This window comes from Dreissena polymorpha, chromosome 3 (genome assembly GCF_020536995.1).
Source record: "Dreissena polymorpha isolate Duluth1 chromosome 3, UMN_Dpol_1.0, whole genome shotgun sequence".
Classification (NCBI taxonomy): domain Eukaryota; kingdom Metazoa; phylum Mollusca; class Bivalvia; order Myida; family Dreissenidae; genus Dreissena; species Dreissena polymorpha.
In genome coordinates this window covers 11,746,379-11,769,451 of record NC_068357.1, presented here as the reverse complement: position 1 = coordinate 11,769,451, position 23,073 = coordinate 11,746,379, and the positions used below count along the sequence as shown (strand labels likewise).

The window sequence follows — 23,073 nt, the reverse complement described above, 5'->3', positions numbered from 1 at the left end:
ATTAATTATTTAAAATTTAACCACTGATGTTAATTGTAATTGAAAAAATGGGTTTGTAATAACAAAAACATTTTTGGATACTATATTTTCATCGTTTAAACTTACATTTTGACACTTAATGGACATAATTAAGTGACTTTAGAATCGATATTAAGTTGCGCGTATTAAGTATTCTAAATTTAATTTGCGTGGAAAAGTGTGTTAAATCGAGATTATACGCAATCGGGAACACATGAAATAGTATTCAGTTTGTTTTGTTAAAATATAACCGAAATTCGTATGTTTCATTTTACAGGGTTATTGAGTTAGTAAAAAATACTTTATTAATGAAGAATATAATTGTAAATTAATAACTCAAACATACTTGAATTGTTTAACTCTATGCGAGTTATTGATATATAGAACAGCTCTTAGTTTAAACCTTACTTTTTATATTCATGGATTGTACAGTCTCATGATTTTTAATTAATAAAAAAAAATCCACAAAGCATCATATTTAAACGCGTTTTATCACTTATACGAGAAAACTCAATTCGTTTAAAATTGACCTTAAAATTAGTTATAATTATGACTTAATTATTAGTTATGGAAAAGTTAAAAGAATCGAATGACACAATAAACAGTTCGTAAAATTAGTGTTTAGTTGTTGTTAGCATTATAAATGCGATTAGTACCACATGAAGTGTCTGAATCATTTTATTTGAAGTATGAACAACAATTACACAGAATATGTGTAGTAATTAGATCCATAACGTTGGCAGCAGATATGTACAAGACGATAAAGCATCTGTCAGAATACGTGTGATGATTACCACGTAGGTCTTCTGAGCGTATTTGAAAATAATATAGATCACAAAATATAAATAAGCTCTTTCTTTTTGTCTTACTTTACTTTTGTTTGTGTATTTTGGATGGGTATCATATCAGCTCAAGCGAGCACATGTTCATATTATCGTCTCCAATAGGCGAGTTGTATAATTCAATTTAAAATGCATTTAAGGTCTGAACAAGGGCGGGCGCAAACCAGAAGATGCAGACGGCCAAGTCTGGCCATATGGCTTGATGGAATGTACAACGTGAGCTCCTTTTGCCATAATCATACATAGGTTCTCGGTATAAACATTTAGTGTACTATCCGATACCTCAATTTAGGTCTTGGTTTAAACCAACCGCCCATATTATTGTACATAAAATCGTTGATATAAAACCATAGCTTGCAAATCTTTACTCTTCTTTGTTAGGAACAGCCCAATATTATTGCTTTTACAAACTTCAAACTCCATTTTTGCCGCTGTTGGTTGAAGCAAAATTGCTCAAACGACGTATTCTCATTGATTTAAAATGGCTTTATTTGATGATAACAAATTATTAAGATGTTTGCTAAATTAAAATGCATGGTATTAATGTTATGTTGTATACCGTTAAAAATATATCGAGTTAATATCGATAAGGGATATGTTTAATAAGTTTTTTTTTCGAATGTTTTTCCAATACGCGTATGTAGATCCCTTACTTAACAAATGCTTAAACTAATCAAAATGCGGAACTATCACACTTTTGGTTACAAAATTCATTTATAATTGTCGCATTGTGGTCGTTCTAGTGTGATGTCTTATTTTAACCCGAAGGCTGTTACACGAGATTTAAATCACTACAAACTCTGAATTCGCTAACGTTTATTGACGTTTATGTTTCAAATTAGTTGCTGCTCTTTACGCCAAGTGCAAGAGTGGTGAAATACTGGTTGAACAGTGGGGAGAGCACATACAGGCGGCCTTCGAAGAAGTTGGAGTTTACGTTTAGTTATACACTTACTGAGGTTTATTTCATCGAGGCGGCAATCGAATATGTCGGAATTGAAGGTACGTATAACACGGCGGCTGATTTGGTGATTTCATCAAAGCGACAATGAAACCACTCAGAGCTGACCATGTGTATTATTCAGGTGTTAGAAGTGCGCTTACATCAATGTTCCCCAACATTCAGTTGAAGTTAATGGTAAGTTTTATACAGCATTAGTTGAAATAACATCCACTCGGCCAAAGAATTAGACAAAGTTTATAGTACGTATTATACCACAGCTAGTTGGATTTAATGGTATGTTCGGCATAATGACAATTTTCCAATAAATCACTGCTTGTGTATTAAAATGCTTCACTTTATTGCATGATTAAATAATAAGTGACAATACAACGACGTGACAAAAAACAACAATGATACAGACATAAAACAAATAACAACTCAAAAAAGATTAAAAACAATCACATATTATTAAATTGTAGATTAAGTCAACACCATGTCGGGATAAAAATGATATTTTCCGTATTAGTCAATTCTGAATATTTATTGTTGCGCCCCAGTACATAACGCGTTTACTGAAAACTATGTATAGCATCAAACACAGCAACACGACAAATAGTTATATACATATTGATTGTTAATTTCCAGGCGAAGACTCGGTGCTTGCGAACGCATGCCCCCATGTCATGGAGAGGGGTAGAAAGCTGGTGGTAAGACCCGAATTATAGTTTCTCAGCCAGTAAACTTATTCGTGTAATAAATCGCGTGAAAAGGGAAAAATAATAATACGAAAGTGTTCATAATCACATTAACAAAATATAATGTTTTTTCTTGTATAGACGACGAAATACATGATCGAAACATAAGACAAGTCCGGGCTGCATTACTTTAAAAATGTCATGAAATAAAATAACTTTGAATTTGAGAGTATTAAAACAGTAAAATGGCTAGAATTTCCTTAATGCGACGATATTGCATATTGTCACATTCCACATACCCATTTATGCAATATGTGGATGTTGATAAACTTTCAACATAATCAAATGGATTCAATATTTTGCAAATATGTGTCTTACTAATATCTTGCTTGTATTTTTCTTAAAAAGTTATTTCGCCTAGGTTGCTGATTTCTTTTCGAAATAAACAGTTTCCTAACCTTTGCGGCAACAAACACGCAGCATGTTTTCTCCCCTATGTTACAGCTTTTCTTTCTAAAAATAACCAATTTCTTTCTCTTTGTAACAGATATTCTTTTAAAAAATAACCAATTTCCCCCTCAATGCTACTGCTATTCTATTTTAAAATACCAGTTTCCCCTCTATTTTACAGTGTTTTTTTTTAAATAACCAGTTGCCCTCTCTATATTACAGCTATTCTTTTTTAAATAACTAGTTGCCTCCTCTATGTTACACCGTTTTTTTTTAATGACCAGTTGCCTACTCTATATTATTGCTATTCTGTTCTAAATAACCAGTTGTCTCCGCCATATTACAGCTATTCTTTTTTAAATAACTAGTTGTCTCCCCTATGTTACAGCTTTTCTTTTTTATAACCAGTTTCCTCCGCTATATTAGAGCTATTCTTTTTAAATAACTAGTTGTCTCCCCTATGTTATAGCTATTCTTTTTGAATAACCAGTTGCATCCTCTATATTACAGCTATTCTTTTTTAAATAACCAGTTGCCTCCTCTATATTACAGCTATTCCTTTTTTAGATAACCACTTGCCCCCCTATTTAACAGCTATTACTTTTAAAATAGCCAGATGCCTCCCATGTTTCAGAAAGCTGATGAGGAGGGAAGGAAAGCCACGGAATAGTACTTAGCTTTGGGATTCCCTATCATGTTGTGTAAAAATGAATGAAGCTTGTATTCTGAGTGTATCCAATATAATATGTAATATAGAAACATAAAATGTAATCATATGAAAAAAGAAGATATTGCTGATTGCAATTATTTTTTAAATATAATCAATGTAAGTATTATTATCATTTTTATTACGATTAAATTAAAATGTTCATTAGCATGTATTGAATACATGTATTTATAAACATTTCAATAAAATAAATAGAAATATCGATCATAAGTTGTGTTATCTTCTTTTTATTAATTTTACTTTACTATAATTTATTTATTATTACTATCATTCTTATTAAATCAGTATCATCATTTTTATCACTATTTTACTTGTTTACTTGTAGCATAGACAGATTGTGAGTTCTATATGGAATGACTTTGAGCCCTATTGAAAGCTTGGTTGGAATACTAATTGTGGACAATTTTTTTCTTTCCAATTTCATCAATTACGTTTTTTTCCTTCCGATTGTATGTTAATACAATTTTGACTTTTTTGTATTTTTGAATATTTGATATTTCATTATATAGGGAAATAGCGTCGATTCGCTCCTTTAAACTGGTGCCAGTGGTTGCAAATAGTTTTAGAGCCGGGGCTTGGGCACATAGTATTGGCTTTATTTCGCTACGTGGTAGGACCAGACTGATAGAGGCATTCGTTTGAAAATGCTTATTTATTTTCAACATTTGAATACAGTTTTATGACATATACATTTTTCAGTACAAATCCTTTGGGGGAAATGGGGATCGATCGGCATGACGAAGAATTTGAGTTGTCATTTCAAGACGAAGAAGAAGATAGAAAATAGTTTTACATGAAAAGAAAAAAAATGTGTATGATTATTGTTAAACAATGTGCTAAAATGCTTTTGTTGTCAGCAATAAAATAAATCTCGAAATATTTTGCAAGAGTGTTCATTTTAGATAGATCTTTACATAAAGTAATCTGGCAGTTTGGTCATTATCCATCGAATTCCTAATGTTAGTTTGGAATTATCCATACACTAGTTAGGTCATTATCCAATTTGTATATTCTTGTCCCAAACAAATACGAATATATTGCGTTTTCGAGCATTTACCCCAATCTTTTTTTTACATACATATATGAAAGGTTAATATATAAGTCCAAGCATTAAAACATTGAAAACATTCGATTTAAATTGTTTTTGGCCTAAGACTTTCGACAATTTCATTCACTTTTCCAGATTTTCAAACACATTCATTTTATTTCGACGTAATTGTTTTTAATTGCTATGGGTTTATTAGCGCATTGTATTCGGCAAATAAAATTTTATAAAAAAGAAACGTTTATTATGTCACAACTAAACTTAAATAAACGTGTTCTTAGAAATAAATGACTGGAGTCTTTATTTCTGTCGCCATTTTTTTTTCAGTTTGAATTATCCTACGCAATTTGGATTATCGACGTTCAGGGGGTGTTCAGGAAATAGGTGAGGAGACACTATGCGTTGTTGTTGTTTTGAGAAAACCTTTCGAAAACAGTTCGAACAAAAGGTATATAAATTGAAGTTTTTATAAACACCGCCGATAATTTTGGATATGCATTGTTTGAGCTCTTCCGGAATAGGTGGAAGGCTTGAGTAAACTATGGTGACATCATGTGCGAACCTATCGACACTAATTTGTGGGAACCCACTGCTGGCTTATTGTTTTGCTTATAGGCAACTTTTGCTAGGCGAACCTTTTGTTTCTACAAAACGCATCGATTTTATTCATTTAAACATTGATTAAAGCTGATTTAGGTACTTTCAGCAGAAAACAATATATGGGCGGACCATGCTCTTTAAAAAAGGGGTTTAATGAATGTGCGTAAAGTGTCGTCCCAGATTAGCCTGTGCACTCCGCACAGGCTAATCTGGGACGACACTTTCCGATTTTATGGTATTTTTCGTTAACATAAAGTATCTTATTTGCACAAATCCATTTTAGGTGGAACGTGTCGTCCCTGATAAGCCTGTGCGGACTTCACAGGCTAATCTGGGACGACACTTTACGCAAATGCATTAAACCCCATTTTCGCAAAGAACGGCTGAATTATTTTGTTTGATTAAATTTGCAGACTGGAAACCCGACCGTGCTACCCCTACTACGACAATTGCCACTCGAAAAAAAAACGTAAAAAAGAACATGTTTACGATAAATGTTATCTTTGACAAATATATTTTATGCACGCTGTTTGAGTGTTGCTTTAAATTAAAATTGCATCCTAATCACGTGTTTTTTAATATATAGTCATATAGAAAAATTTGCCGTTGCACACATTTAAAAAAACGCAAACACGGCATTTAGCACCGACTTGCTTTTTAATATGATTCCAAAAGTTAATATGTATTCTTTTAAATCTGTGTTAACAAATCAATCGACGTTTGAGACTGATTTTATTGTTCAAATTCCTGTAGTTCCAGGCACCAATTTAAAAAACAAGAAAATTTGTAAAATAACTGTTATATAAGTAGATAGATAACCTTTTTAGTATCATGGGTCCGAAATAAAAAAAACACACTCGCTTAAAGTTGTTTTTGTAAAGTGGAAAGACTATGCATTGAATGATTTTCAAAATCGAATAAACTTCGTTATATCGACACACTGTAAAGTAATCTAGTGTTTGCCAATAAATAGACCGTCAATGAAACCAGTTTGATCGTTGGAGATTTAAATATCAAGCACTGGATTAAATCAAATTCCAATGGAAACTGAGGCTACTGTAATAACATCGTTAAATAATGTAATGGTCGTAGGTTTTCTAAATTAGATCTTTACTAGTTCCTCTTGGAATCCAAGTTTGACAAAACTTGTCAAATACTATCAATGTTAATATGCATATATATTTGCATTGCTCTGTGCAATTGGGGTTTAATGCATGTGTGTAAAGTGTCGTCCAATATTAGGCTGCGCAGTCCGCACAGGCTAATCAGGGACGACTCTTTCCGCTTAAACTGGATTTTTGCCAAGAAGAGACTTTCTTGAAACAAAAACTAAGCGGAAAGTGTCGTCCTTGATTAGCATATGCAGACTGAACAAGCTAATATGGGACGACACTTTACAATCGTATATTAAACCCCCTTTTCATAGAGCATGGTCCATATTTGTATCTCAATCAATCGCCATTGACAGAACCAATACGATCGCTTTGGTCCATCATTACCACTATTTATTTTATTATAATATATATAACATGTTATTTTTCGAAATATTTTATTTGTACACACAATTTTTATTCCATAAAACTAAATGCAATGCAAAAATACCTTATATTTTTACTGAACATATTCATGATATGTTTACACCATATTATAACACATTTGTCAGTCGATTTTTGTAAAGAAGAGTACTGCAAATGCCCTAAATAAAAGACAAATGAAAGCTTATAATCTTTACCCGAAAATAGGTACCCAAATTGTACAGCTTTCTATTTAATTGAGATGCACGGTCTCATATTCAATTTTTGCTGTTATCGTATAGATTACCACTATTTACTGTTGTGTTACAACGGTTTGAAAGTGTTCTTTCAATTTTTGTATCATTATTTTGAAAACCGACATAATTGTATGATTGGATTGAAAAGACGCGTCACGTGGCTGCATTATAGAACATCCACTTAAAACGTGTTAAATTCTTAGCTTTTTTGTAGGAAATGAATTTTGCTACTTAATTTGGTAGAATTTATCAAATTGTTTCGTCCGCCATTATTATGAGTAATAAATGCCAGACACCGAAGCTTGTATACAAATGTAAGGTATCCTTAAAAGAGTATCTTTTTTAACCCATTTATGCCCAGTGGACTCTCCCACCCTTCTAAATTGGATCAATTTATTTCCAAAAGTAGGGGTGTCAGGTATATTTATTTCTATATTTAGAATATTTCTTACAGAAATTTCTTTAAGCAAACAGCGCAGACCCAGATGAGACGCCGCATTATGCGGCGTCTCATCTGGGTCTACGCTGTTTGCAATGTCCTTTTTTCAGGACGCTAGGCATGATTGGGTTAAACATGCAAATAAAAACCACTTAAAAAATAAGAAAAAATACAGTATTTGAGAACATTGCTCTTAATTGCAAAAAAAACAACACACAAATGAATCAGCTCAATTTTTATTTTTCGGCATAGTTTCACAGATATTTTTATGGACAAGATTATTAAGAATGAACGTTTCATTACGCATAATTACACTAAACAACCGGCAGTAATGAAACTTAGCCAGCGAATATAATTATGTTAACACGGGTGTACATGTATACATGTATAAGAGATGGATTTGTAATATACATTTATCTATATTTCGCATAAGAACGGCAAAACAAATATATTTATTTCGGATTCTATGTTTGAATGTTTAAATTATATTTAAAATTTGCAAAAATCTTATAAAATATACACGATCAGTCAGCAAACGAGACTTGTGCACTATCTTTACTGTCATATTCGAATATTTCGTGCAATCCTTGAAAAATAAAGGCACTATAAGGTAACTTCAAAATGAAGTAATTTGAACTACAACTGTTGAACTATCTAAATCAAAATCATTTTGTAGTAATATCAGGTGGTGGTTGGTTTACTTTGTTAGATTGTCAAAATAACATTATTCGGATCTTTCAGCATCATGCATCGTATTGCGCGTGTGGACCGTTGTGATAATCCAAGCGTACGCCCTACATAAATGAAGCTTTTTATTCAATTATAACGACCGATGTTTATGTGTATTTAAAAACAAATGTTATTGGTTACGAAATTTACCCCACCCCGAGCCTGACGAGTTTAAATACACAAGTAATAGTTCGTAGTTCCTAACTTTGTCATATACGATGTTTGATTTCTGATACCGTTGGCACGCTATTAGTATGTTCAAGGTCACTTATCTCGTGTACATGCATGTGTGGATTTACGATTGAGGTAATAATGTGGTGACATTAAAATGGTTTATTATAATTTGTCTCACTATTGTTTTAAACACTAATTATGATCAATATTTTCTGATTTCGTAACGTATTCCGTATTTATTATAAAGTTAGAAATAAAAACATCATGGGCAAAAATAACAGGATAAATAAAAAAAAACGAATACAAATAAGTATTTTGCTTGCAAAATCAACTGAAACAGATTGCTCGTTTCATGGTATAAGTCAACCATGACCCTAGCTAGCTTTAAAATAGAGCAGGCAACACTTGTGGCCATACATTATACTCTAAACGTGTAGGTATTTCGAGACGATGGTAAACTAACTTTGCAAGTTTAAAATGCAATTTAACCACTGAATAATTGCAAATTAAAAGCAGGGTAAATAGAAAAAGGGATCTTGACATAAATATGATTTCTTCCGAAGTGTACATTGAGTGGTTTATAATCAGCAGGTAGTTGATATGATAAAGTTAAACATGTTTGCAATGCCATAAACAATCTAATATGTATAATTGTAATAATATCTTGTGAAGTTAATAGATCATCAGTATACGTGATAACACTCGCGCGTCCAAAGCACAAGCTCAGTACTATGTTATGAAGCACTATGCCACGCTAGGTATGAACTTGTTTCTATAAATACCAACGCAATTATCACAGTATTCACGCAATGAAGACATGTGCGGAGGCGGTAGAAACTTTCGTTGTATGAAGAGTATGCGCCAATTGCGGACACACGATTCAATAAATACTATCTGTGACGCTTAACCCTTTCAGTGCGGGAACCGAATTTTAAAGGCCTTTGCAAACAGTTTGGATCCAGATGAGACGCCACAGAACGTGGCGTCTCATCTGGATCCAAACTGTTTGCTATTCTGATAGTATTCTTTGAAAAAAAATTTAGAAAATGCTTATTTTACAAATTCAGCAGACGACATTTTAGCAGACGACAAATTTCCCAGCATGCAAAGGGTTAAAAAAGACCAAATTGTGGTGAGATAACATTTGCACAACGTGTTATTTAATCAGTTGGAGCTGACGTTAAATAGTATACAGAGACATGTTGGGAGCTTATATTAACACGTCCTTTGTAACAGAAGAAGTTAACTATACGTATAACATAGGAAGACAACATCAACGTCGCTATGGAATCAAGTTAACTTGACGGGTACGAATAATGCAGGTGAGAAGATAAAACGTGATCTCAGTTTTGGAATTATCTAAACCAATTTAATCTAGATCATGAGGATGAACAACTAGTTCAATGTATAGACAAACATAATTGTCATTTAAGATGTCGCTTGTCTGACGTAGTATTGATCAAACTGGAATGAATGTTTGTAACTTGTATCAATATCCTGATAGTTCAGTATAATTAACTAGCAAACATGTTATTGAAGTATACCATTACGCTTGGTGTAATACATTTGTAAATAAATGCTGTTTCGTAGTGCTAATGTGTGTTGATACTAAATTGACTATGAAGAACCGCACTTTTTCACAAATATGATGCTTAAGACATATTTGAAAGAATGGCGTGAGATTGTTTTTCAAAACCAGTATTTCATAGCATAGCAAAGTTTACCAGCAACCAAATTCTTCGTACGAAAAGTAAAACATGTGAAGAATAGTATAAATATGACCCCGTTTAAACATTTTGAAGCATGTTTAAACAGGATTAGCTTCAGCTCAATTTTTTTTATATTCCAAACCAAATATTGATGTAGAACGTTCTGAAATTGTTTATTGAAAATTATAAGTGAACTAAGCAATGTGAATACTATATGTTAGCCGCCATAATAACTTCTTGAAATATCAACGAACAAGTCACTTAGGTCTTTTTCGTTGAACAATTAAATATTAATTTTTAACTGCAATGCAAGGTTGTTTGAAACACAGTGAATTAAAACACTATGAACTTTCTCAAACGTTCGCCAATATATCTCAAACATTTAAAAGGTAAATAATAGAACACAAGCAGGTATACAAATGCAATTTTATTTATAAACAAGAGATGTGTTTGTCAGAAACCAATGCCCGTGTTTGTGTATTTCAATGTTTATGAGGTCCCTCCGCGCCAGAGGCTGCATTAGGTGAGGACCCGGAGTGTGTCCCAGCACTCCTTCCTAATCAGAGGTTAGACTCCCGAAAGTTGGGACGAATTTTGAAGATGGATTATATCATTAGCATGTTCTTTTTCATAACTTCACTTTTCAAGTTGCCGTTGTCGTCGTAGGGGTAGCGTAGTCGGATTTCCAGTCTGCAAAATCAATTTCATAATGTAAATTTTATTTTCTGCGATATGTATACGTCTTTTAGTAAGCATTTGTTTAAACGTATCCACATTTAAAATTGCTTAACAATGGGTTTATTTTGTAAATACAAAATGTTCGCATCGCGAAAATGTCTCAAAATGATTCTCATCTTAGGTATTATAAGTAAAAACTCGCCTTGCGTTCTCACATATTCCAGAAGCCCTCAATAACTCTACAATTAAACTGAATCGTGTTCTCCTCTGTTATCGTAAGTGTTCATTTAAAATATCACGAACATACATCGTATTCTCACCTATTTCCTAACGTGCGCGAGTAGCTGCTTGATGCTCATCTTTGCTGCTGCGGACTCAACGGCTGTAACGGCCTTGTCCTCCTCATCTTCTAGCACTTCAATCACATGCTCACGTTTTGCAAGACGACTCCACGACTCTAAACAAATAAATAACTTAAAACACACCACGTCCTACATGTCCTTAACATTCAGAGAATTTAACTAAAACGGGTATGTTTCGTCGGAGAAACTACGTCACAAGACATACGTCATAAACAGCGCAATCCGATGCAGAAAAATTAAAGTACGGAACGCCAGTTTGAGAAAAGTTTTAGTGGAAGAGCAAAATAGTATTATATGTGATACAATCGATAACAAACGGCAGACATGGGCCGGACGTCTGAAAAAAAGTATTCATTAGAAATAGTGAAAATTGTATTTTATATAGTGCATGTCGGCTGTTTATTGCTTTTTGTGATTTGACGTTGTTGCTTGACGGGGTAATAGCTATCCGATGTGTCAGAGGTGAATTTTGAATTCTTAAATGAACAGATTGGCATAGTTTCAGTGCAGAACCTTAAAAACATTTCACTCGCTCGATGCTTTTTATCTGAAAGTACATAGCAATCATATATGTCATTACAATACAGCATTACATAAAGCGTGTACTAAAGCATATACATTTCCGTTATTTGTTAACATGACACTTATCAACTCACTCTGGTAGCCTTTTAGCCTCACAGCGTCTATCTCCACCCAGTTGTTTGCAGCGGTGCAGTCGATAAACAGCGCAATGGTGTCCGAGAAACAACGAATTGTAGACTGAAAATAGAACCACGTTCAAGTATGTTTACCGATGGGGAAGGAATTTTCTGTTAATTTACTTCAAAGCGTTTTTTGAAATCACTGCAACAATTATTTTGAGAAAATCAGATGTACTACACGAATATTTGTTTGAGTTTACTTATTTTCATAAAATAGTGCGGTACTACAAATTAAATCAAATTAAACTGTCTGGGCAACTTCTTGTTTCCGGCCGTTTTGTATTGGAGAGTAACTTTTTCAGTGCAATGTCGTACTTTAGTCTCTTACTTTATACTTGTTCAGGGATTAAGAAGTGCAGACCCATCAATATATCTAAAGGATAAAACGAGAACAAAAGTCTAAGTGTTAAACATGCCTTCCTGTTAAATATGGTGATTTGTTTCAAGAGTACAGACTTGATGACTCGATTATGTAGTATAACGAAACCAGCGTCCGTTACACGCGAATTCCTTACACGTGGCGTAATCACAAGGACGTCACGTACTATTGAGGCCTATTTATGTCAATACCACGCTTTAAACGTTCGTGCTGTTCTTTTGTTAGTTGTGATATACGTTTATGCGTTCCTTCCGATACTTCAAATGTAAGTATTGAAGTCTCCAAATTTTCTACACGACCTTTACGAAATATAACAGAAAATGAAACTCATGTTCCAACACCAGAAGAGAAATAGTGGAAGCTAGTATTTTATTTAATGCAAAGTATCAATGACCCGTATGTAAGATACAAGACAATAACAACAGTGCGACATAGCACATTAGCATGGTTATGTCTAGGGTCAAGGGCTTTCGAATTGTCCATGCAAATAATTGCGGGTTTAAACCGGTTAAGAAGTTTGAACTTACTAAACCTAACTTATCTGTTCGTTCTTTTACCGTAAACGATGGACTAAATATCCTCGCAGACTGAACAACGGATACTTGGGGCGTCGACCATAGCCTTATCCACCTCCTATAAACGGTCATTGTTCCGTTGGGAAACGTTTCTTCTTGGGCATCGAAGCACTCAATGGCCTTGACACCGCCAGCATTGAAAGTCTCGTAGACGTCGACTTTTGTTACGTAGACGGGAGTGGCGAACTTCAACTGACAACCAAAATTTCACGATGGTACGTGTATTACGAATTAAAGCACTGGATAATGCATTACTTTAAAATTTAAAGGAGGACACAATAATAGTTTCAAATAGTAAGTTTTGTCTTAACGGAGAAATCCAATGCAGAAAAACCGGTGCTTGTAAAGCAATGATTTATTAAAAAAGAACGCACTTCCAAGCTATTACGGTTTAATTATATGACGTTAACACTTTGGTTTAAAAAGTGGTTTATAAATCTAACTATTGGAGGACAATACAATCGCTCAATAACAGTCTAATTTCCCTACCACTAAGAACTGCTTTGCGTTGATGACATCTGGGGCCCATGCCCTTTTGTCATCCGCGTATCCAGGGTACACATCTGGAAGACCCAGTGTTTGGTCCACACTCCACCTGAAAAACGAATTACACCTAATGAGCCGCGTTCTTGGAACAAAATACGCGCGAACTTGTCCTCCAAGATTAGCTTGTGCATTCCTCACGTACTTATCAGGGAGGAAACTTTCCGCAAAGACCTCATTTCGTGTACAAAAGAGACTTCATTAAAACGCAAATTCCATAACAGCGGACAGTGTCGTACTCTATTACCCATGAGTATTACCCTCTATTACGCACATATATTAAGCCCCTTTTCACAGAGTGAGGCCCATATAACAAAAAAGTTCCGGGGAGGGGTGATTATAAAAACGGACGAAGGGTTCCGCTCTGCCGAGGATGTTATTCGTAAATAATAAAACGCAAAGTCGGACATGGCACCTAACCATTTTGCAGCGAATATTGTGCTTAAATATTGTTTCAGCATAAATGGCATGCATCAACAAATAACAAACACAACAATATGATATTTCAAATAACATGCACTTAAATATTCATAATTGTGTAAACTGCTATATTCAAGATGGTTAATATCATTTATAAATAATATATGAAAGAACATATTCTTATTGTATGTGTTAACAATATGTTCAGATATAGAGCACACTTGGTTCCAATGATAGTTTCATTTAAATGCCCTGTCGCCATAGAAGCCAAACACATAACTTTTACGTCTTGCACACAATTGCTCGAGTGAATGAATATTCAAACTGCCGATACTTACTTGTAGCGTCCATACTCCGACGAATACATAATCACATCCTTGACCCATTGCACTGCCTCTGTAATAATAGCATAAGTGCTACATAAAAAAATGCAGCAAAGCAATAGTGTTAAATATACAATTTCTAAAAAAAAACACATACGATGGCGTTCTTTTTATATATTAAATAGATTTTAGTTAACGATGTTCATTTCTGTCGTGTAAGTCTTTTTAAACACTAAATTGTGTTTAAATATTTTGTTTCCAAAACTTCAAGCGCAAACGAAAACATTGTGACGTAACGTCAAAATCCGCGCTAGCTAGCCGCAATCTTGTCGCGCAACTTAGAAACCCAGTTACGCGTTATTGATTCAATATGCAAAACAATATAATCAATAAAACTTACTCCCTGTTGTGCAGTGTATGGGTGTTTAAATAGACATGAAATAATATCATGAAAGTGTAATCGCGTACTAAACTTTGTCCGACAAGTTGAATAAAGGTTTACACGGCAAGGCTTGCCGTGAGCAACTTACCATTAGCATCATACAAGTGAGTAACAAATCAACAAAATAATCGAGAAAAAATATTTTTATTAAACTATGTACATAATTGGGATAATTCAAATATCGATCACAACTGAAACCGATTTGTAGAATAAGTTGATGACACTTTTTCAGCTTTAAAAAGAATTATAAAAGCAATCTTAATTTAGTATAAACGACACGCTTACCTCCATGACAACGTTTATAAATTTTTTCAAATGAAAAAGTGAAAACAATATTCACTTCCATTTTCTATTCTTCCATTCTTTTATCGAAACTTACTTTAAATCACACTATTGTATTGTAATCCTATCGAAGTTTACAATTATGTATGCTAAGCACATTATCCGAAATACGTTTAGCATTCGTTCGATGCTCTAAACAAATAAATAACTTAGAAAACACCACGTCCTACATGTCCTTAACATCCAGAGAATTTAACTAAAACGGGTATATTTCGTCGGAGAAATTACGTCACAAGACATACGTCATAAATTGCGCAATCCGATGCATGAAAAATAAAAGCACGGAAAGCCGGTTTAAAGAAAATGTTAAGTGGAGGTACAAAATAGTATTATATGTGATAAAATCGCTAACAAACGGCAGTGCTGGGCCGGACGTCTGAAAATAGCATTAATTGAAATAGTGGCAAATACATTTGATATAATTGTGCATGTCGGCTGTGAATTGCTTTTTGTGTTTAATTACGTTGTTGCTTGCCGGGGTAATAGCTATCCGATGTGTCAGAGGTGAATTTTGAATTCTTAAATGAACCGATTGGCATAGTTTCAGTACAGAACATAAACAAAAACATTTCACTAGCACGATGCTTTTTGTCTGAAAGTACATAGCAATCATATATGCCATTAAAATACAGCATTACATAAAGCGTGTACTAAAGCAGATACAGTTCAGTTATTTGTTAACATATCAATTCTCGAACTCACCTTTGGAGCCGTGCAGCCTTACAGCGTCTATCTGCACCCAGTCGTTTGCCACGGTGCAGTCGATATCCAGCCGAATGTGGTTCGAGAAACAAGGACGTGTAGACTGAAGATAGAACAACGTTCAATTATGTGTATTGGTAGAGAACGAATTGTCTGTTAATTCACTTCAAAGCGTTTTAAAAAAGCACCTCAACAATTATTTTGAGAAAATCAGATAAACTACACTACACGAATATTTGTATGAGTCGACTTGAATTCATAACATAGTGCGGTGATACTTCTTTCACGTCAAAGCTGCGTGTTCTTACTACATCCGCCACGTCCACAAAGGACGCGGCAATGACTTGCGAAAACGTGTTGCGACCTGACCGATATGTAGAACGGTAATGCTGCAAGGTTTTACAGCGTGCGGAACGCACTGACGTAATCGATGACATAGAAAGAGTCCAGTGAAATAGATAATATTGCGCATGACGACTTAATTAATCGCTCTTACTGTATAGTCGTTTTATGCCTACAGCTAACATTACACGTAATATTTGCCCCATATAATTCAATGTAAAAGCAACACATTTAAGCGCAAAAAATGCAACATTTGTACATAGAGATCCCAATAACCATATCTTTTCTTAAAGGGCATTCTAAGCTGAATCGATTGATTAAAGAAAAATTGAAAGACATTTCATGTACACAAAGTACATAAACGTAGAAAAATCTGACCCTAATCGAATTTCACTGTTTTTACACCTTCTTTTTTCCGGCCGTTTTGTAGTGGAGAGTAACTTTTTTAGTGCAATGTCGTACTTTAGTATCTTACTTTATAATATTTCAGGGAATTAGAAGTGTAAACCCATCAATATCTCTAAAGGATAAAACACGAACAACAGTCTAAGTGCGAATGTCCTCAAGTGGCGTCCTCACAAGGACGTCACGCACTATGGAGGCCTTTTCATGTCAATACCACGCTTTAAACGTTCGTGCTGTTCTTGTGTTAGTTCTGATCAACGTTTATGCGTTCCTTCCGATACTTCAATTTTAAGTAAAGAAGTCTCCAAATTTTCCACACGACCATTACGAAATAAAACAAAACAATGAAACTCATGTTCCAATACTAGACGAGAAATTAGTGGAAGCTAGCATTTTATTTAATTCAAATAATCAATTACCCATTATGAAAGATATCACAAAATACATACAGTACGACAGAGCACATTAGCATGGGTATGTCTAGGGTCAAGGGCCTTCGAATTGTCCATGCAAATAATTGTGGGTTTAAACCGGTTAAGAAGTTTGAGCTTACTAAACCTAACTTTTCTGTTCTTGCTTTTACCGTAAACGATGGACTAAATATCCTCTCAGACTCAAAAGCGTATACTTGGTCCGTCGACCATAGCGTTATCCACTCTTCTGAGACATCGAAGCACTTGATGGCCTTGACACTTCCAGCATTGAAGATCTCGTAGACGTCGACTTTTGTTACGTAGACAGGAGTGGCGAACTGGAACTGAACACCAAAATTTCACGATGGTACGTGTATTACGTGTTTCAAAGCACTGAGTAATGCATATCTTTAAAATTTAAAGATAATACAGTAATAGTATCATAAAGTAAGTTCAGTATTAACGTAAAAACACAATGATGAAAAACCGGTGCTTGTAAAGCAATGATTTATTTAAAAAGCACGCACTTCCAAGCTATTACGGTATAAGTCAATGACGTTAAATCTTTGGTTTAAAAAATGATTTATAAATCTTACTATAGGAGAACAATGCAAACGGTCAATAACATTGTAATTTCCCAACCTCTAAGAACTGGTTTTTGTCGATGACACCTGGGGCCCATGCCATGCCGTCGTTTATGTGGTACATATCTGGAGCACCCACTATTGCCTGCGCAGTATACGTATACCCGTAACTGAAAATATTGATAATGGAAACCGATGAAGGGTTCCGCTCTATCGAGGATGATCAGCAATTCATTTTAAATGTACATTTTAGTCCTGCAAACTAGTTTGTTTCGTATTTCGTAAAACTTACAACGGAAAGTCGAAGATGGCACCTCAAAATTATGCAGTGAATATTGTGCTTAAATATTGTTTCAGGATAAATGGCATGAATCAACAAATAACAAACACAACGATATGATATTTCAAATAGCATGCACTTAAATATTCATAATTGCGCGAACTGCTATATTCGAGACGAGTAATATTATTTAGAAATAATATATTAACGAACATATTCTTATTGTTTGTGTTTTAATATGTTCAGATGCAGGGCACAATTGGTTCCAATGATAGTTTCATTTAAATGCCATGTCGCCATAGAAGCCATACAAATAACTTCTACGGCTTGCACACAATTGCTCAAGTTAATGAATATTCAAACTGCCGATACTTACTTGCCGCTTCCAAACTGCGACGAATACCCAATCACTCTAGAGACCCACTGCTCTTCCTCTGTAATAAAAGTAAAACTGCTACATAAAATAATGCAGCAAAGCAATTGTGTTAAATATACAATTTCTAAAGAAAAACACATACGATGGCGTTCTTTGCATATGTCTGGTAGATTTTAATTAAGTATGTTAATTTCTGTCGTGTTAAGTCTTTTTAAACACTTTGTGTTAAAAACAAATCTGCGAAACTTCACGCGCGAACGAAAACATTGTGACGTCACGTCAAAATCCGCGCTAGCTAGCCGCCATCTTGTTGCGCAACAAAAAAACAGTTACGCGTTATTGATTCAATATGCAAAGCAATATAATCAATAAAAATGTCTCCCTGTTGTGCAGTGTATGGTTGTTCTAATGGACATGACATAATATCATGAAAGTGTAATCGCGTACTTAAATTTGTCCGACAAGTTGAATAAAGGTTTACACGGCGAGGCTTGCGGTGAGCAACTTGTCATTAGCATCATAAAAGTGAGTAACAAATCAACAAACTAATCAAGAATAATCATTATTAAACGAAGTACATAATTGGGTTAATTAAAATATCGATCACAACTGAAACCGATTTGTTGAATAAGTTGATGACACGTTTTCAGCTTTAACAACAATTCTAAGAACAATCTTTACTTAGTATAAACGACACGCTTACCTCAATTACAACTTTAATTAACTTTTTAAAACAAAAAAGTGAAAACGATATTAACTTCCATTTTCTATTCTTCTATCACTTTATCAAAACTTTATTTTAATCATACTATTTAATTGTAATCCAATCGAAGTTTACAATTATGTATGATAAACATACAATCCGAAATACGTCAAAAGAAATTCGTCATAAATTGAGCAAGCCGATGCATGAATAATAAAAGTACGGAAAGCCGGTTTGGAGAAAATGTTCAGTGGAGGCGCAAAATAGTATTATATGTGATATCATCGGAAACAAACGGCAGAGCTGGTCGTCTAAAAATAGCATTAATTGAAAAAGTGACAAGTATATTTTAAATAATCGTGCATGTAGGCTATGTATTGCTTTTTGTAATGATTACGTTGTTTCTTGCCGGGGTAATAGCTGTCCGATGTGTCGGAGGTGAATTTTGAACTTTTAAATGAACCGATTGGCATAGTATCAGTGCAGAACATAAAAACAATTCACTCGCACGATGCTTTTTATCTGAAAGTAAATAGCAATCATATATGTCATTAAAATACAACATTACATCAAGCGCGTACTAAAGCAGAAACATTTCAGTTATTTGTTAACATGACAATTCTCGAACTCACCCTTTGTGCCGTACAGCATTACAGCGTCTATCTCCACCCAGGTGTTTGCAGCGGTGCAGTCAATATCCAGCTTAATGCGGTTCGAGAAACACGAAATTGTAGACTGAAAATAGAACCACGTTCAATTATGTTTACCGGTGGAGAAGGAATTTTCTGTTTATTTATTTCAAAGCGTTTTTAGAAAGCACTGCAACAATTATTTTGAGAACATCAGATATACTACACGAATATTTGTATGAGTCGATTTGAATTCATAAAATAGTGCGGTGATTCTTCTTTCACGTCAGAGCTGCGTCTTCTTACTACATCCGCCACGTCCACAAAAGACGCGGCGATGACTTACGAAAACGTTTTGCGACCCGACAGATATGTAGAACGGTAATGTTTAAAGGTTTCACAGCGTGCGGAACGCACTGACGTAATCGATGACATAGAAAGAGCGAAGTGAGATAGCTATTCTTGCGAATGGCGACTGAATTCGTCGCTCTTACTGTATACTCGCCTTATGCGTACAGGAACCATTACAATTAATATTTGCCTCATATAATTCAATGTAAAAGCAACACATTTAAACGAAAAAAAAATTGCAACAATTTGTACATAGAGATCCCAATAACCATATTTTTTATTGAAAGGGCATTCTAAGCTGAATCGATTGATTAAATAAAAAAACACATAAACATATCATGTACACAATGAACGCAAAAGAATAAAAAACTTGACACAAATCACATTCAGCTGTTTGTGCACCTTTTCTACGGCCGTTTTGTATTGGAAAGTAACTTTTTCAGTCATTCTTTAGTATCTTACTTTATAATATTTCAGGGATGAATAAGTGAAGACCCATCAATATCTCTAAAAGATATAAACAGGAACAACAGTCTAAGTGTAAAACATGCCTTCAAGTTTAATATGATGATTTAGAGAATATAACCTTGATGACTCGATTATGTAGTATAATGAAACCAGCGTCCGTTACACGCAAATGCCTTCCACGTGGCGTCCTCATAAGGACGTCACGTACTATTCAGGCCTATTCATGTCAATACCACACTTTAAAAGTTCGTACTGTTCTTGTGTTAGTTGCGATATACGTTAATGCGTTCCTTCCGATATTTCAAATATAAGTAATGAGGTCTCCAAAAAAAATTACACGACCATTAAGAAATATAACAGAAAAATGAAACTCATGTTCCACTACTGGAAGAGAAATTAGTGGAAGCTAGTATTTTATTTAATGCAAATTATCAATTACCCGTATGTAATATACAAGAAAATACAAACAGTACAGAGGAGCACATTAGCATAGTTATGTCTAGGGTCAAGGGCCTTCGAATTGTCCATGAAAATAATTGCGAGTTTAAACCGGTTAAGAAGTTTGAACTTACGAAACCTAAATTATATGTTAGTTTTTTTTACCGTTAACGGTGGAATGAATATCCTCGGATACTCTAAAGCGTATACTTTGTCCGTCGACCATAGCGTTATCCACTCTTCTGAGACATCGAAGCACTTAATGGCCTTGACACCGCCACCATTGAAAGTCTCGTAGACGTCGAGTCGTGTCACGTAGACGGAAGTGGTGAACTGGAACTAAACACCAATATTTCACGATGGTACGTGTATTACGAGTTCCAAAGCCCTGAATAATGCATTTCTTGAAAAGTTAAAGAAGAACACAGCAATAGTTTCACATAAAAAGTTCAGTATTAACGGGAAAATACAGTGCAGAACAACCGGTGCTTTTAAAGCAATGATTTATTAAAAAGCACGCACTTCCAAGCTATTACGGTATTGTTCTATGACGTTAACACTTTGGTTTAAAACGTGATTTATAAATCTAACTATAGAAGGACAATACAATCGCTCAATAACAGTGTAATTTCCCTACCTCCAAGAACTGGTTTGCGTCGATGTCATCTGGGGCCCATGCCCTTTTGTCATCCGCGTATGCAGGGTACACATCTGGAGCACCCAGTATTTGCTGCGCGCTCCACCTGAAAATAAATTACACTAGATGAGCCGCGTTCTTGGCAAAAACTACGCGTGAAATTGTCGTCCAAATTAGCCTGTGGATTCCTCACTTGCTAATCAGGGACGACACTTTCCGCAGAGACCTCATTTCGTTTAGAAAGGAGACTTCAGTTAAAACGCAAAATCCTTAAAAGCGGACAGTGTCGTACCCTATTACCCATTGCGGACTTCAAACGCTAATCCGAGAAGACCATTGACACACATGTATTTAACCCCTCTTCCCAGAGCGAGGCCCATATAAGAAACATGTTTAGGGGAGGGGTGATTATGCGGATGAAGGCTCTGCTCTATCATAGATGATCAGCAATTCATTTTAATGTACCTTTTACGTCCTGTAAGCTAGCTTGTTTCGTTTTTCGTTAATGTTACAACGCAAAGTCGGACATGGCACCTCAAACTTTTGCAGCGAATATTGTGCTTAAATATTGTTTCAGCATAGATAGCATACAGCAACAAATCACAAACACAACGGTATGATATTTCATAATGCATGCACTTATCTATTCACATTTGCGTAAACTGCTATGTTCGAGACAGGTAATTTTATTTAGAAATAATATATTAAAGAACAAATCCTTATTGTATGTGTTTACAATATGTTCACATGTAGGGCACGATTGGTTCCAATGATAGTTTCATTTAAATGCCCTGTCGCCATAAAAGCCATACAAATAACTTCTACGGCTTGCACACACTTGCTCGAGTTTATGAATATTAAAACTGCCGATACTTACTTGTCGCTCCCATACTGCGAAGAATACCCAAGCACCCCAGAGACCCACTGCTGATCCACTGTAATAATAGTAAAACTGCTATATACAATAATGCAAGCAAAGCAATAATGTAAAATATACAATTTCTAAAGAAAAACACATACGATTGCGTTCTTTGCCTATGTCTGGTAGATGTTAGTTAAGGATGTTTATTTCTGGCGTGTTAAGTCTTTTTTAACACTTTAGTGTGTTTAAATAATTTTTCTGCGAAACTTCACGCGCGAACAAAAACATTGTGACGTCACGTTTAAAACAGCGCTAGCTAGCCGCCATCTTTTTGCGCAACAAAGAAGCCCATTTACGCGTTATTGATTCACTATGCAAATCAATATAATCAATACAAATATGTCCCTGTTTTGCAGTGTATGGTTGTTCAAATATACATGACATAATATCACGAAGGTGCAATCGCGTACTTAAATTCGTCCGACAAGTTAAATAAAGGTTTACACGGCAAGGCTTGCCGTGAGCAACTTATCATAGGCATCATAAAAGTGAGTAACAAATCAACAATATAATCGAGAATAATTATAATTGAACGAAGCCCACAATAGGGTTAATTAAAGTATCGATTGCAACTGAAACCGTTTTGAAGAATAAGTTGATGACAATATTTCAGCTTTAATAAGAGGTATACAAAATTTAAATTCAGTAGTAACGAAACGCTTACCTCAATCACAACTTTTATCCGTTGCTTATATTAATAAAGTTGAGCCGATATGCGCTGACATGTTCAATTATGTCTTAACTTTATTGAAACGTATTTTAAACCACAGTATTTTATTTATTTCTTTTCAAATATTACATTTATGCATGATAAAAACACAATTGGTAATACTTTTTGCATTCGTTCGATGCTCTAAACAAATTATTACTGTTAAAATCAAGAGCTGTGCTTGTGAAACACATGCCCCCTACTGCG

The 23,073-nt window shown here is 34.6% G+C and overlaps 1 protein-coding gene and 1 long non-coding RNA gene across 2 annotated transcripts; both read right to left on the bottom strand.

Moving 5' to 3' along the window:
* Window positions 1-10,556: 10,556 nt before the first annotated feature.
* LOC127873959 (uncharacterized) lies at window positions 10,557-19,450 on the bottom strand. Its single transcript, XM_052418060.1, has 11 exons — window positions 19,345-19,450; window positions 18,010-18,067; window positions 17,412-17,523; window positions 16,940-17,113; window positions 15,610-15,712; window positions 14,139-14,196; window positions 13,327-13,432; window positions 12,820-13,029; window positions 11,839-11,941; window positions 11,141-11,277; window positions 10,557-10,832 (listed from the first exon to the last, which is right to left on the bottom strand). Exons 1-10 carry the CDS (start codon window positions 19,361-19,363, stop codon window positions 11,141-11,143), a joined length of 1,080 nt encoding a protein of 359 aa, XP_052274020.1. The 5' UTR covers window positions 19,364-19,450; the 3' UTR covers window positions 10,557-10,832.
* Window positions 19,451-20,769: 1,319 nt separating this feature from the next.
* LOC127872044 (uncharacterized) lies at window positions 20,770-22,357 on the bottom strand. The gene is made up of 4 exons (XR_008045710.1): window positions 22,256-22,357; window positions 22,113-22,170; window positions 21,236-21,341; window positions 20,770-20,937 (listed from the first exon to the last, which is right to left on the bottom strand). It is a non-coding gene; the product is annotated as an uncharacterized LOC127872044 (long non-coding RNA).
* Window positions 22,358-23,073: the final 716 nt, after the last annotated feature.

What these genes read in the sequence shown, in the direction of transcription:
- LOC127873959 (XM_052418060.1), bottom strand. An exon ending in TCGCAGTTTGGAAGCGGCAA is followed by an intron (nt 17,524 to 18,009) that starts GTAAGTATCGGC and finishes CAATATTTTCAG; the next exon opens with TTACGGGTATACGTATACTG. An exon ending in TATTTAGTCCATCGTTTACG is followed by an intron (nt 11,942 to 12,819) that starts GTAAAAGAACGA and finishes TTCTATTTTCAG; the next exon opens with TCTACAATTCGTTGTTTCTC.